Source organism: Hermetia illucens, chromosome 3 (assembly GCF_905115235.1).
Source record: "Hermetia illucens chromosome 3, iHerIll2.2.curated.20191125, whole genome shotgun sequence".
Taxonomy (NCBI): Eukaryota; Metazoa; Arthropoda; class Insecta; order Diptera; family Stratiomyidae; genus Hermetia; species Hermetia illucens.
The window spans coordinates 98,540,039-98,556,242 of NC_051851.1; the positions used below are offsets into that span (position 1 = coordinate 98,540,039).

Sequence of the window (16,204 nt, forward strand, 5' to 3'; positions counted from 1 at the left end):
CGATATCGCCAATGCGGTTATCAAGAATCCGCTCAAAAATCTTCATGGTATGGAGCAATATACGGATCGGATGATAATTTAAATTTACCGCTGGATTGACTTTCTTTTTCCACTGAGCCAGAGTATTGGGTCCAGAACTCAGATGCGATGTCGTCAGGTCCGGTTGCTTTCCCCAATTTCGTGCGTTTTATTGCTTCCTCGACTTCTGTGGTGCTGACGGGCGGAATTGGTCCGAATGATTTTGCCAATTGCTCAGCGTTACATTGTCGAGAAAGTTGTGGTAGAAGCGTTTTTTCTCACGGACCTTCTTTTGGGCATCGTCATTGATGACCCGTTTATTAGGCTTGGTGAGAATGTCATAGGTCGCTTTGCAAATCACGTTTTTAGCCTGATTGCACGTTTCTTTGACATTCGCAATAGTCAGCAATGCGGATAGATTAGTGGTTAGAGCACAAGGCTGTCATACGGAAGGTCGCGGTTCAAATCTCACTGGTTGCAGTGGAATTTGTATCGTGATTTCACGTCGGATACCAATCGACTCAGCTGTGAATGAGTGCTGGCCACATTGCCTCCTATAGGGAACTGTAATGCAGTAGTGTACCGTTACGGTCTTGAATGAAGTGCTCTAACACACTTCAAGACCCTGATCCAATTGGATTGTTGCGCCAACGATTATTATTAACAGTCAGCAATTGCGCGAGATAATTTCTTTTCTTTTTGGCCAGCTAGTCCGCCCCTTGCGTTGTTAGTTGTCCCACGATGTCCCGGTAAGCTACATCAGAGAGAGCTAAGTTCCCTGGTCCGGCTGACGATGACCATACGTGAAGACGAAAGATGGCTAGCTTCCGGGCCTATGTATGCCAGCTGTCATACTGTCGTAAAGGCAATTTTCCCTTTATAGCTGAGACTCCTTGTACATGTAGCAGTTTTGTATTTGTCGTTTGTTGTTTGTTTCGAGAATTTTGTTGTGCAGGACAATTCATTATGTTTCGTTTGGATGTGACTAGTGGGATGTTGGTAGGGTGAAAAACAACACAATTAGATTGGTATTTGTGTGGTCAAGGGGTTTATTAGAGGGGGGATGTACAGTGTAGATTATGTTACTGGACACTATTGTGTAATGTGCATATATACTAAAGAATGGTGTATAGTAATGTAACCGTTAAAGCAGTGAGAATATAACTGTTTTTACAGTTTGACTGCTGATTTCTTAATAAACTCTATTAAATCTTCAATGTGGTTCTTGCTTCCATTTCTAAGTAACATGTTTACAGAATTAAAAGCTTTGCTCCAACTATAATTCTTCTTAAAATATGCAAAGATCTGACATGAGAAGAATATGTGATCAACTGACTCTGGAACTCCGCAGGTGTTACATAAGTTATTGCTTAGTTTACCAATTCTAAAGAAAAAAGGCTTGGAGTGTACATGACCCCAATAGAGTCTGTTGAGGGTCTGGATTGTGGGAGCTCTTTATGAATCAATGAATTCTGGTAGTTTCATAGGCAGTATGGGGAAGAAGCCAGCAAAAACCCTGCCTTTTCGTCTGGAGATCTCTCGATGCTCTAATTGCCAGTCCTCGTTGATACCGTTTTGAACGTGTCATGTTATATCATTCTCAGCAAGTGTGGTTGTTAGTGCGGACCCATTAGAGATCGCCCCTTTAGCCGCATGGTGCGCCACTTTATTTAGGTGGAATCCACTTTTTGCCGGAACCCATGTTATGTTTTGGATGTTCGAATTCTCAATTTAGCAGACGAATCTCCTATATGACTGGATGGTTGGACTTTTGGTTTTTGAGCAGTGTACCGGCCTCTTGAGAGTTCTTATAATGACTACTTTCTCCTGAGCTCTACCTTTGGTCAGCAGTCTAGCCTGCTTAATACCCATGAGTTCCGCAGGACCGACATCGCTCTCACTCTATACCTTACCTTTATACGGGGAGATGCTGAGACTACAGCACAACTCATGGCTTTTTTTCTTGCTGCTGCATCGCGGAACCATCTCGTCCAGACCAGTTTAGTTTGTTTTGGACTTTTACCATCTATTTTTGTTTGGTTTCCCCAGCTGTCTTGTTCAACCCTTCCAGCGTTCAAGTTGAGCAATGACTCTCATGAGATACCATGAGGTCAAAAACTTATATACTTTCGAGAGGCCATTGTTGGCAGACGAGTTTAAGAGGATGATGAAGTTCTTTTAAGCGTAATCAATTTTTTGGCTGCTAGGAGGTTTTTTCTAAATTTGGGTGGGGGTTCAATAGCAAGGGCATGGGCAAAGTGGAAAAGTTCTGATTTAATTAGCCTCAGTCACCTTTTGAGCTGGGTGGTAACTACAGAATCTACTTTATTAGCTAGATATTTGGGTGATCCAACAGTAGAAATGGCAGCTTGAAGCAGTTTAACCGCTTTTTGTGGGTTTGAGGCTCCAGGAGAAGCCCGAAGAGAAGTTGGCAATCCTTCCGCTCTTATTGCCTTCCTGATTTCCTTATTTTGCCTAAGCATGGTTCGATTGATCAAAATGTGATATGGTGCGATTCTGTTTTCTTTTGAAAGTGATGACGCTGGACCCGTCCAAGTTAACCGGTAAGTTAAACGCACCACATTCATTAAGGGAGATCTTGACTTGCTCCTGTTTGTCGACACACTAATTATCTTTATGTGCTGTTAGTAACAGAAAGTCATCAGCATATTGGTTGATATGTACTGATTTATATATTTTGTTATGGAGAGTTATTGTGTATAAATTGAAGAATGTTTGGCTCAGAACGCTTCCCTGGGGTAAGCCATTTCTAACTTTTTCAGACCATTCGTGCAGCATCAGGTGCCTAACCTCAAGAAACGTCAACTCCCACGTGGGGATGTCAGCTGAGATTTTATTCGTTCTGATAATATTGATGACATCTTGGTCAGTATGATATTTAACTTCTTTAAATGTGATATCATTTTTGAAGGTTATGGCCACCCCTCCAAAACCATCTTCCCTTATTTTGTGTATCAGGCAATAGCCTGTTAATAGTTTGGAGATCGGGTTGAAATGAATCGAAAATATTTCTTGAAGTGCTATAATGTCTATTTTCTTTGTATTATGCTTTGAACATTATGCTGTAACACTCGTACCATCAGGTGTACTCGTGAAAAAGACATCGATGGTGTTATTCAGTTTCTCCGTTAATTTTCTGACTTGTAGAACTCTTTTTTTTGACTTTCGTATATTTTGTTAAATATTAGCATCATCTTGCGGGGGAGTCTCTTGTAGTCAGAGACAATGTGGTATGCAGGGCTCTTGAACACCGGACCATTCTTGACTGTATCATTGCTCACCCTGCGGAAAATTTCTGGGAGTTATCTGCTCGGCCCCTCAGGATATCATTTCATTCTACGTTGCTGTTTCTGTCGTTGACCGATTTCTGATTGTTGTTCCTTATAGGTGGGATACTCAATCTCATTGTCAACTGCATGATAATAGTTCCTAACATTTTTTGTGGCGTTCTTAATTGTTATGTTTTGACTACTGCAATTTTAACCGCTTTTTTATATTCAGCCCACCTAGGATATTCTATATTTCGAGTATTATGCTATTATATTGAGCGCAAATCCGCCGTATTGACCAGAGCTTGGCCACCGCCGGTCCGCCGGCCCAGCATTAAATTGATGCGGACTTAGGACCCCCATCATTTTCAAAAAAAATATTTTAAGCTCTAGCCAAGCTCTGGTCAATACGGCGGATTTGCGCACAATATAATTCGTAGGGATGTCGTGTTCTATGAACTATATAAAGGAGCATTCAACATCTGCGAGCCGCTACGGTCACGCTGCTCCCAGGGCAGAGGTGAGGCAGCGTCTGACGATTGCCTCTGCTCTGGTAAGAAACCGTAAAGCCGTCATCTCTTGAGTTCTGTATAGTTTGACAGTGTGCCCGAGGTATCCGCAGTTGTAGCATTGTCGCTCTCGCTGTTCAAAATAATCTACTTTGAAGCATCCAATCAAGCAGCAGCGAACAAGGCTGCAGCTGGAGTGTCGGCGTTAAATAGGCTAATGGCAAACATTGGGGGTCCTACGTCTAGCAGGCGACGTCTCCTGATGAGTTCAACGCAGTCTGTCCTGCTCTACGGCGCAGAGGTATGGGCTGGCGCTCTTAACAAGGAGGTATATCGTAAACGCTTCGCGCAAGTACAGAGACGGGGAGCTTTGCGGGTGGCGTCTGCGTACCGCACTGTCTCTGAACCGACCGTGATGGTGATCGCGGGAGTGATTCCCGTTGCCCTTCTTGCTAAGAAGCGTCAAGCCATATACAAACGTAAGGGAGATGAGCCAAGGAAGGTGGTTGCTAGCGAAGAACGGCAACGCACTCTAGACGAGTGGCAGCTCTCGTGGCAAAATGAAACTAGAGGCAGATGGACTGCGCGGTTCATCGGCAATTTAGGTGCGTGGCTGAATCGGAAGCATGATGAGACTGACTAGTTCCTTATCTAATTTTTAAGTGGACATGGAAGCTTACAGATTTACCTTCACAAGATTGGAAAGGCGCGATCTCCGGATTGTGTGTTTTGCAATGGAGTTGTGGACGACGCCCACCACACTTTTTTTTCTTGTGGAAGGTGGGATGGGGTTCGTCAGTAGCTCTATTTAAACACAGAGGATCTCTCTCCAGACAACATTATCAAAGAGATACTGATTTTTGCTATGATTACATACTTAGGGAGGTTTTTCCCCAGAAAGGTCGGCTTAACCGTGCCAGTTGGGAAATGTTGATCTTTGTTTTCTTTATCTGTTCTGCTAAACCTCTGAGCTTTCAGAATTTTAACAGATGACTCCGATCGATTGGCTCTCTTTTCCTCATCGCAGTTTAGAGAAACATGTTTAATAATTTCGCAGCGGTATTTTGAGCGGAACGGTATGTTTGTAGCCCAGGGATTCTACACTTTTGTCCGTTACGAAGCAGTTTGCTGCTTTTGCGGTTTTGAAGATGGCCGCCGCCCTAGCATAACCTTCACGCTTGACATTTATGATATTCTTGTCGTACCTAAGGGATTCCAGATGTGTGTGACCAGGTCTAATATGTTCAGTCTAACTCTGTTTTCCGAGTTTGCTTGAAAACGGTTAATTAGGACCGAATAATTCACATATTTTGTATTGACGTAGTTTATTTCGGCGGCTGATACCATGGCCACTAGCATTAGGGGATTTTGGGGAAATATTAATAGGGGCAACACTTCTTTTCCAAGCTGTTGTCTACAATTTCGATAATTAATGTCGGACCCCTGTCCGGGGACTTTCTTCCTTCACCCTCTATGCTAACAGCACTTTAGATTCCGAATTCGCACCAGAGTGCGAAGAGCACGGGCCCCAAAAAAAACTAAACAATGATTCAGAGATTAGGAGGAGAATAGACACAGAGCTTAATGCGAAGCAAGAATCGAACAATATGTGCACAAAAATAGGCACACTAAATCATGAGAAGCCAAAAACTATAAAAAAAACCCAGAAACATCTGCTACAACGCATAAGAATCAAATTGTATGCACGCGTTGAAAAAAAGAGGAACCGTTAGGCACTGCCTAACAATCCACAGCGGGAAAAAAGACTGCACTGGGAACACTACGTTGAGATCACAAGAGGAATAAAGCATGTCTCATCTCCACGACTTTCGATTTAGAAGTGAGTGGAGTGGATTGACGAGGAAAATGATGGCGTACTATGGGGATATAGGCGTATTTTGAGGATATAGTCGGTTTGTACTTTACAGTTCCGGTTATAATTTTCTTTTAATAAACCATGTGTTGATAAGTAAAGGTCGTCAGTGTCTGCGAAAATACGCTCGCCACACATATTTTTTCTTCCAAACTCGACTCGACTTGTTTTATGGCATGACGGAAACTCAAAGATGACAATGCCGATTCCAACTCTCTTCCCTAGGAGACCATCGCACGTCAATATTGGCCGCTGGTTGCTGTCTTGAAAATCAAGCCACCAATAACGGCGTAAAAAATTCATTGGCCTGACGCGCATTAAATGGTGGTAAGACCATTACGATGGCCGAACAATCGTGAAACCAAATTAAAGCTATGAAAGCGGCCTATGCAACTCCCGGGGCACCAAGTCTGTTAAGCGATTCATCGACCGAGATACTCGACTTTGGAGGGACAATGTCCAAAAGAAGGTCCATGAGAAGAAACACCTCCACCATAAGTTCCAACCAGGAAGCAAAGAAGACGATTGCTGTTACCTGAGCAGTCAATCTGAATAGAATAGAATTTTTGACGATCGATCCCAATGAAACAGGCACTGTTAATGGCACTGCCCATAACCGAGCGTATTAAATATCTCGGATCAATGATACCAGCCAATGGTGAACTTCGTTATGAAATTGTTCCAGGTAACAGCGCCATTTGGATGAAGTGGCATTCCACAACCACCGTTTTTTGTGATCGATATCGACGAATGCCTCAAATCGAAAATTTACCGCAGTGTCGTTGGCCTTGTCGCCTTCAATGATTTTGCATGTTGGCCGATTAAAAACCCAGTGAACGATGCCTTGCGGTAACGGAGACGAAGACGTTGTGTTGGATCAAGTGCGTAACACGCCATGATCACTTGCCAAGATCGCATTCAAAGTCTACCGACCGGCCAAAGTGACGATAGCTTGATATGCTGGATGACGATTTGAGAGCCTCTTGACCCCATCCAGATGAGCCCTTACCCGAGCAAAATGGTACAACAATCAAAACTGGCCAACTCCGCTTCTGAACGCTTCAAAACCTGAAGAAAATGATGTTATGTTCCCTATATATTTGGCAATGGTATAGAAAATGTAATCGAGAATATCTTATCACCTCACACATTTAACGGCACGAATTTGCGAACTTTTCAAATGATATATTTTCCTAAACCAGTCAATATACTTTAAGAGCTGGTCACATTACGGAAGCATTGGATTTGTTGTCAGGAAGGGTATTGAATGCTGAACTGGTTTACCTTGAAGGTGTTCCGCCGTCCAGTTTTATAAAATCTTTATCATAATGAGAGTGAACTTAGAAGTAAACAAAGCACATAATCTTTACGGTAGCTTGCGAATAGTAAAGGTATTTGTGCTCACCTCGGTGGACACAAAGGCGTCCATCAGCAAGCCCCGCAAAAGTGTTACGATGTCCTTGATAATCTCATTTTTGAATGTCTGCTCTGGCAGCTCTGAATTAGGTAATATCTCCGAAAGGATATTGTCCCAATCTCGTGGATCGTTCGAATTCTCCAACACCTCCAATTGCTTGGCAGAAACGCGGAAAATTATCGGACGGCTATACGAGTCGGTGAACGGGTCGTGCTGAAATAGACGCAAAGAATTGAAAAGCCTTTTGTGATGCTGGTTGGCGGAGAGAAGAACCTACCCTCATTCGTTTGCGGAGAAAGATAAATCTCAGAAGTTTCGCGTAGTACAGCTTCGCGAGTTCGAAGTCCTTTTCAGCTTTACCGGCTTGGCCGTGACTGGTGGATTTGCTGGGCGAGGGTGTCTTCACGACTGCTGGGGGATTATCTTTCGTTGCACGACTCCATGCATCTGGTGCCACCCAAGCGCTCCCATCGTCTTGTCCACCCGCACAAGCTATGAGGAGGAATTGTGTTAGGCACATCAACGTCACAGCCCCTATCGTCCCGGCCATGATTCACTTGTTGAGACGGCGCTATCACACTATCTTTGAAAAATCACACAAGCAAAATGAATTAACTAAAGATAAAGTGAATCAAGAGTTGCGATTAAAAAGACGCGTCTGAACCACGCACAACTCGAACCACTTCGTTACAGGCTCACCACTTTGGACGGTTGACGGTACTTTGTTTTGAATCGCGCTACAATTACGTCATGTCACAGCTGTTCGTTTGACTTTCCCGGCGCGGTTATCACTGGAGTGTTTGCGAGATGGATATATGGCAGCCGTGAGAAAAACAAGATCAGACACATGGCCTCTCTGTTCCATTGCTGAGAGCAAAATTTAAGTACACTTAAGAGACGAACCTCTCTTAACATAAGTTAATCCGCTCGTGTTTATCAACTGGAAATCGAATCTGGAATTTAAAACTGCAACGGATGCGAGAATCCCTTTCCAAATCTGACCATGAAGTCATGATTATTCCAGGCAAAGTCCGTTTTTATTCGGTGTGGAAAAATTAACTCAAACGCGAACTAACACTTTAAAATGTACGCAATGCGAAGTCCCACAAGGAAAAGTGGCAAGGAATTACATTGGTAACTAGTGCTAGAATTAATTCCATTGCTAGGCGCTAGTAATTACTTCCATTTTGCATTGAAATTACATTAAATGCAGTGGGTAATGAGTTCGATGTTAGAATATGCTGCATGCGCGTGCAGGAAGTGTTATGAAATTATTTTCCGTTAGAAACATTTCTGATGCAATAATTACATTTCACGCGTTATTATTTTTCAGAGCTTTGCAAGTTAACAATCAAACGTCGTCTTTAATAACATATTTGAAGTTCTGACAAGTGCAGGAAAGAAAGTTTGTTAAGTGAAAGAAAAGTGATTTGAATATAAAATTATTATCTATTGAACGTAAGAAGTTACCAATTTAATACAAAATTAATAATTAGCTAAAATATAGTAAGATAGTAATTAACAGCAATGAATCGATCTGGTCGAAGTAAAAGAACTATGTCCCGTTTGATTAAGGAAGAAAGGGAAAGACTGCAACAAAAATTAGTAAATGATGAAGCAAGTGATTTTTCACATTTTAGTGAAAATGACATTGAAATTCGGGAAAGAGTAAGGGTTGTAGAAGAGATCTCGCAAATTAAAGATAATCTAGAAGAAACAGGAACAAAATCGTTGAATGATAATTTAAGGAGCTGGTACATAAAGTATTCACCATCAAGGCAGGCTTTTGATGAGCTGTTAAAAATTCTCAGGATAGAAAATTTAGATGTACCTAAATCTATTAGAACCATAATAGGAAATTCAACCGAAATTGTGGTAAAAGATGTACCTCCTGGGGAGTACAGGCATTATGAAATATGTCAACAGCTTCAAAAAGTAAAAGAATTGCTTAAAGACCGGGAAAAAGTCGTTTTGGACATCGGAATCGATGGATTGCCCTTGTATAAAAGTTCGAATAAAGGTGTATGGCCTAGTCTTGGGAAAGTGGTAAATGAAAATGCCATTAAAGTATTCCTCATCGGGACATATCTTGGACCAAGTAAACCAAATAGTCTGAAACACTATCTTCTTGACTTTGTTACCGAAGTAAATAATTTGACGCAAAACGGTGTAGAAATAAATGGGAGAACCTTAAGATTTGAAATTAGAGCATTTATTTGCGACGCTCCTGCCAAAGCATTTATTTGTGGTACAGTAGGTCACACAGCTTTAAACGGATGCATAAGATGTACACAAAAGGGGAAATCTATTGAAGGAGTTGGCGAGATAGTCATTGATAACCACTTTTCCGAGAGAATCTTTCCAGAAATTCACAAGAAATGCTTTCGAAACATAAAAACACCACTGGAAAAGATTGGGGTTCGTATGATATCGCAGTTCCCATTAGATGTCATGCATCTCGTAGACTTGGGAATAATCAGAAAAATATTGATCCGATTATTTGAGAACAAGACTGCTTACAAGATCTGCAAAGAAAAGAAAAAAAAGATATCGGATCACTTGGTCTCATTGCGGCCCTTTATTCCAAAGGAATTTTCCAGAAAACCGAGAAGTATCCTTTCTGAGCTTCAAAGATTCAATGCAACAGAGTTCAGACAGTTCGGTTTATACAGTGGAATTGTGGTTTTAAAGGACAATGTGCATGTCGATTTATATTATCATTTTTTATTACTTTACTGTTTTTACCGACTTTTACTATGTCCAAAGAATTATCGGCTAAATATCGCAAATATTCAGGAGATGATTAATTATTTCGTACAAAACTTTCCTGTGGTATACGAAGAAAACAGTGTTACATACAATGTTCATAGTTTGCTCCATTTACCAGATAGCGTTAGAGAACATGGAATCGTTTCGGATTATTCGGCATACAATTTTGAAAATTATCTGCAGATTTTAAAGAAGTACATAAAAAAACCATCCGGAATATTGCAGCAAATAAACAATAAACAGAGACATGAAATTCCTATTGTACATCCAACAACCCCGAATTTTAAAAGTAAAAATGGAAAAATTATAAGCTATAGTTGCAGCTTATATTATTTAAGCTTACATGAACCCAACTGCTATTGCGCTATAAATCCTTATATACCCATAAAACTAACGGGTTTCATAAAAGAAAATGGAATGATGATGCTTACTGGAAAACGCTTCAAAAACCTGAGTGATTTTTTTACGGAACCAGTATCATCGAAAAATATCTTGGGTGTATGTCTTGCAGATAAAGAATTAAGTAATGATGAAGAGAAATTTGAAATAAAAGATATAAATTGCAAGCTAATTATCCTACCATGGCATGAAGAAAATTGGTTAATCATGCCGTTGTTACACAGTTGCGATCAATAACTACACCACTATCTACGTTATTAATTGTTTCAGAAGATGAGTACAGCAAAGGAAAATTGTCCACCATCTCCAGGTAAAGTCAGAAGATGCAATGCAGCTTTTGGAGAAGAACTTTTTTCGCAATGTAGGTGGGAATATCTGTTATGGAATTTTACAAATTGATGGTTTTATGTTTTCAGATAACCAAAATACCTGCGAATGCATTAATTTAAAAATGCAGTTAAAAAAATTAGAAGGTAAGATTTCCCTATATTTGCAGGTCTTTATTGGATAACAAGACCTATCTTGTTTCAGAAAAAATCGTAAAACAAAATCAGGCAATTATGGACGTCTTGGCATCACATTCAGTATTGCTAAATAAAATCTATAAAAATGAAACGATGCCCACCGAAGTGTCAACTGTTTTCCCGATAAAAACGGTGGAAGAATTAGAGAAACTGAATAACGGTATATCTGAGGAGGATATTCCTTTTTATGTAAGAGTATTTTCTAGTTTCTATAGAAATCCTGATAATTATAATCTTATATTACTATAATAGGTTGCAACTGTTAAAATGAAGATAAAAGCTGGCGGTTTAATTAAAAATTTCAGCAAACTGATTTCCGAAGACATTTGTCTGAATTACAATTATAATGGAGAATGAAGAGGGGTCCTAAGTCCGCATCAACTTAATGCAGGACCGGACCAATTGAGGAGCAACTTACTCCTTCTTTTCTGGTCCACGGACCCCTCGCTGGGCCTGCACCCAAACTTTTTTAAAAAAAATGAAGTGACGGCGGCTTTACGGTTTCTTACCAGGACAGAGGCAAATCGTCAGACGCTGCCTCACCTCTGCCCTGGGAGCAGCGTGACCGTAGCGGCTCGCAGATGTTGAATGCTCCTTTATATAATTCGTAAAACACGACATGCCTACGAATTATATTGAGCGCAAATCCGCCTTGCTGACCAAAGCTGGCCATGGCTGAAATATTCGTTTTGAGAATGAAGAGGGGTCCTAAGTCCGCATCAACTTAATGCAGGACCGGACCAATTGAGGAGCAACTTACTCCTTCTTTTCTGGTCCACGGACCCCTCGCTGACCAGAAAAGAAGGAGTAAGTTGCTCCTCAATTGGTCCGGTCCTGCATTAAGTTGATGCGGACTTAGGACCCCTCTTCATTCTCAAAACGAATATTTCAGCCATGGCCAGCTTTGGTCAGCAAGGCGGATTTGCGCTCAATATAATTCGTAGGCATGTCGTGTTTTACGAATTATATAAAGGAGCATTCAACATCTGCGAGCCGCTACGGTCACGCTGCTCCCAGGGCAGAGGTGAGGCAGCGTCTGACGATTTGCCTCTGTCCTGGTAAGAAACCGTAAAGCCGCCGTCACTTCACTTTTTTTAATTATAATGGAACACACGGCAAATTGCCATTTTGCCAGTATTTAAAAATTAACGGCATTTTTGAAGGTATATGATGTGAAAAATACAATACTGGATTATTCTATAAAAAGTGTTATTTCCTTTCAGGGGCAGTTGGTGATGAAAATTATACTTCACTGATCAAACAAGCATTTAAAAGGGCAAAAAATAACTTTTTTAAAAAAGAATGCCTAAAAAGAAAATAAATTTTGTTTTATTATATATATATGAATTAATTACTGTTTTGTTTGTTGAAATAATTTCCCCTCCAGGGGCGGCCAAAATTTGCTGCACATGCGTTTAATATGCGAAAAACGCCGTTAAATGTAACATATATATTTTATGATGTCAATCCATAGAGAGTGATGAGATAAGAAAAAAGTTCGACTACGAACATACTCATTTACCCCCCACCCCCAGTGTCACAAAAACTTTATCACACTTCAAAAAATACTATTTTCTGGCGGACTTTCGCTGCGCCAGAGTTTTTTCAGCTTGCATTTTCGTGGAGTTAAATAGAATTTTCATTTCTTTACCTTTGATGAAGTTTCAAGAGATTTTTTTCTCATTAAGGATGGTTGAAGGTAATAAAAGTTAAAAAACCGATCTAAAATACTCGATTCACAGAAGTCTAGTGCAATTGTATCCAACTGTAATGAATTGAAGAATTAATTTCCGAACTAGTTACATTATTTAATAAGAAATCGATGATAAACTAGATTCGTAGTAACCGATTACGGAATGGCTTCTTGGTAATCGAGGCTGGATCAATTGGTTACCGCCTATGACACGCAATGCTAAATGTAATGCGCAAAACGCATTTAAGTAAGCCAAATTAGAACTGCTTTTTGGTTCCAGAGAATCGATTCCGCAATTGATTATGAACTACTTCCATTTCCTAGTGGGGTGTTGAGGTAGATTCAGTGCTGGCCGACTTATTAGCATACCAACCGCTCATTTCTGGAGTCTCCTTGCACATGATGATTCCTATTTACAACGGGAGAGATTGTAGCTACTTCGTAGATGTTCATATGCTTACTCTGTTATAGTGAACAATTTTCATGGAAACACTTATTTGGAAGCAGTTTAGACAGTTTTCTACCACAAAACATCACGAATTAAAATGTAGTAAAAAATCAACAAAGTGGTATGGCAGCTTGGTCTTCACTTTGTTTTCGATTAGAGAAAAAGTCGGAAATTGTGGTCTTTACGACAGGGTTGTGTTATATCGCTTGCTACCAAATTTGGTGGACATATGGAAACTGTGAAATCCCACGCGTACAGTGAGTTACATCGTTCTACGTGAAATTTAAGAGGGAGTCGTCATACATGCAAAAGGGGGATGTATTTTTTTCACTGTGTCATATGGGATATCGAACGAAACGTCTCGATTAGTACTTTTCAAAACTGTTCTCAGTTCCTGTATTTAATACATTACGAAGCTGCCGCTTTATGGTGCCTAAAGTTCAAAATACCCTCTATAGCGCCAACTGTTAAGTTAATAATAGTACATTACTATAATTTTTAGTAATTAACTGCAAAACCCCCCTTAAGCGCATCCTAGCACCACAAAATTTTGCAGCAATGTAGGCTATTACATGATCTTACCAAGTTTAGTGGAAATCGCACTATTACTAACAGCGCTATAATAAGGCAAAGTTGTCGCGTCTTTGGAAGACTTTCAATATCACCCGAAAGTGGATATTCTCATATATTATATACATGTTATGTATAATTCAGCTTCATAAAGTATGAAACCGCCAAACAAATTTTTGAAAAAGACGCTGAGTTAGCATAATGCAATTCTAATTCTAGTGCATTTTGCGATATTATAATTGCAACCAGTTCCATACAGACATTAGAAAGTAACACACCTAAATAAATTGTTAATATGAAGCAAACTGTTTTTAATGTTTTGTGTGAAACAAAACCCTATTAAAACCGATTCAATGTCTGTCTGTCCGTCCGTCCATATGTTCGTCTGTCCGCCTGTCTTTTTTTTTTTTTTTTGAGGCGGTGGAAATCTTCAAAAGACACTAGCCTGGACACGCCAGCGTGCGGGATTCTTACTCACTAAAACCACCCCCAACTCCCCCCCAAACCCCGTGGAACCAGCATACGGTATTACATCACGGGGCGGAGTCAGCTCATTTTGGCTTGGTTCCCTTTCGTCTCTACGCGGTGTACGTAGCCGCGCTTTTCTATTCTCCTCTGCCTTTCGCAGTTTGCTCTGGATAGATACGACCATGGAGTTGATCGCATCCCAGTCTTCCTGACATGCTAGCATTCTTTGAACCAGATTATCTGGGACGAGCACCTCTCCTAGAGCCTCCTCTAGGTTTTTCCTTTCCTCCACAAACCTTGGACAGTGGAAGAATATATGCTCTGGGTCCTCTGGGACTCCATCGCAGTTTGGACAATCGGGTGAGGCCTCCAATTTAAACCTGTGCGAGTATTGGCGATATTCTCCATGCCCCATGAGAAACTGAGTAAGATTATAATTAATCTCACCGTGCCGTCTCTCCAACCACTCCTTGATGGCAGGGATGAGTCTGTGTATCCACCGACCCTTTCCCGAGCGTTCCCAACGCTCTTGCCATCTATTTAGCGATCTCTCCCCGTCTATCTCTTCTTCATAGGCGATAAAGAAGAGATAGACTTCGCATTATATATATTCGTCATCTCATCTGCGAAGATGTCAATGGGCATCATTCCAGAAATGACGAATGCTGCATCATCTGAGACAGTCCTGAATGCCGAGCACACCCTTAGGGCTGCTCTTCTGTAGACTGAACTCAGTTTGTTAGTGTTAAGTGCAACCTGCAATGCCTTTCCCCAAACTGGAGCTGCATAGAGCAGCATCGAATTCACTACCCTAGCTATAAGCAACCTGGAAGCATGCCGTGGCACTCCCACATTCGGCATCATTCTTGGCAGGGCCACACTCGCAGTGGATGCTTTGTCATACACATACTGCACGTGTGGCTTATAGCTAAGCTTTCCATCTATCATCACTCCCAAGTATTTGATCGCAGGCTTAGAAGTGATGATATGACTCCCAATTTGAATACGGGCAAAATTTCTTTTACGGCGCTTCGTGATGAGGACCACTTCTGCTTTTTCCTCCTCAGACTTCGCATGAGTATAATTCAGAATCTTCGAGATGCTTTGCGACAACAACCAGTGCTATGTCATCGGCGTAGCCCACCACCGTGGCTTCCTCCGGAAGGGGAAGATTAAGAACATCGTTGTACATGATGTTTCACAGCAGTGGGCCCAATACGGAGCCCTGTGGGACACCCGCGGAGATAACGTACTCCTGGGGTCCGTCATCGGTGTCATACCAAAGCCGCCGTTCTTGTAAATAGCTGTTGACAATAGCTGCAAGATAAGCAGGAACACCAATCTTCGCCAGAGATTCCCGTATTAGGTTCCAATTGGCCGAATTGAATGCATTTCTCACTTCCAGGGTCACTACTATGCAATATTTGCTAGTACTGCCCTTTTCGTGGATTGCATCTTCGACCAAGCCAGTAACCATTTTGATAGCATCAATGGTTGATCTGGCTTTACGGAACCCATATTGCCGATCTGAGAGACCTCCCTGGCTGTCAACAACCGGGAGAAATCTATTATAGATTACTCACTCTAGCATTTTGCCCACAGTGTCCAAAAGACAAATAGGTCTGTAGGAGGTTGGCTCACCTGGAGGTTTGCCAGCCTTAGGCAGTAGCACCAACTCCTGTCGTTTCGATGATGCAGGAAATATCCCCTCAGACATGCACGCTTCGAACAACTCAGCGAACATGTCCGGTTTGGATTTCACGGCAAGCTTAAGGGCCTTATTCGGCACGCCATCCAGACCCGGAGCTTTGTTATCTCCTACCCTATTGCAGATCTCCAGCAATTCGTTACTGGTGACTGGTGACATTGCCGTGTCATTCAGAGGTCGCTGGAAGCCGTCTATACCCTCCTCTTACTGAGGGCTAATTTTTAACAAGAGTGAAGGGCACGTGATCTGCGGAGATGATCGGACTCTGAATCGCCCCATCACGACTCTATAGGCGCTCTCCCACGGGTTTACGTCCGCTTCTAAACAAAGCTCCTTAAAGCATTCCCTCTTGCTTCGTTGGATGGCGAGTTTGAGGGTTTTGCGAGCTTCCTTATAGGCGTGCTCTTTTTGCCCTTGGTCGATTCTGCCCACCGCTCTTTGAGCCGCTCTTCTGGCTCGGTGACAGGCTGATCGAAGGCTGGCCAGTTCAGCACTCCACCAGTAGTTTGGTATTCTAC

The 16,204-nt window shown here is 41.6% G+C and overlaps 2 protein-coding genes across 2 annotated transcripts in view; one reads left to right on the forward strand and one right to left on the reverse strand.

The window, feature by feature from the left end:
- Nucleotides 1-7,894, reverse strand: part of LOC119651459 — a 23,319-nt gene extending 15,425 nt beyond the window's left edge. Inside the window, exons 1-2 of the mRNA XM_038055065.1 lie at nucleotides 7,385-7,894; nucleotides 7,096-7,320 (exon numbers count right to left, since the gene is read on the reverse strand). Of these exons, the coding sequence (XP_037910993.1) occupies nucleotides 7,096-7,320; nucleotides 7,385-7,657 (498 nt within the window). The 5' untranslated portion in view covers nucleotides 7,658-7,894. The remainder of the gene's footprint in view (nucleotides 1-7,095; nucleotides 7,321-7,384) is intronic.
- Nucleotides 7,895-8,336: 442 nt separating this feature from the next.
- On the forward strand, nucleotides 8,337-11,156 carry LOC119652073. The gene is made up of 5 exons (XM_038056010.1): nucleotides 8,337-8,565; nucleotides 10,546-10,636; nucleotides 10,692-10,748; nucleotides 10,807-10,988; nucleotides 11,052-11,156. The coding sequence occupies exons 2-5, from the start codon at nucleotides 10,549-10,551 to the stop codon at nucleotides 11,154-11,156; spliced, it is 432 nt and encodes a 143-aa protein (XP_037911938.1). The 5' UTR covers nucleotides 8,337-8,565; nucleotides 10,546-10,548.
- The last annotated feature ends 5,048 nt before the right edge of the window (nucleotides 11,157-16,204 follow it).

Excerpts from the sequence above, each read along its gene's own strand:
- LOC119652073 (XM_038056010.1), top strand. The coding sequence starts at position 10,549 with ATGAGTACAGCAAAGGAAAATTGTCCACCATCTCCAGGTAAAGTCAGA. Across the intron at positions 10,637-10,691 it reads AGAAGAACTTTTTTCGCAAT|ATAACCAAAATACCTGCGAA; the intron begins GTAGGTGGGAAT and ends TTATGTTTTCAG. Across the intron at positions 10,989-11,051 it reads AGGAGGATATTCCTTTTTAT|GTTGCAACTGTTAAAATGAA; the intron begins GTAAGAGTATTT and ends TTACTATAATAG.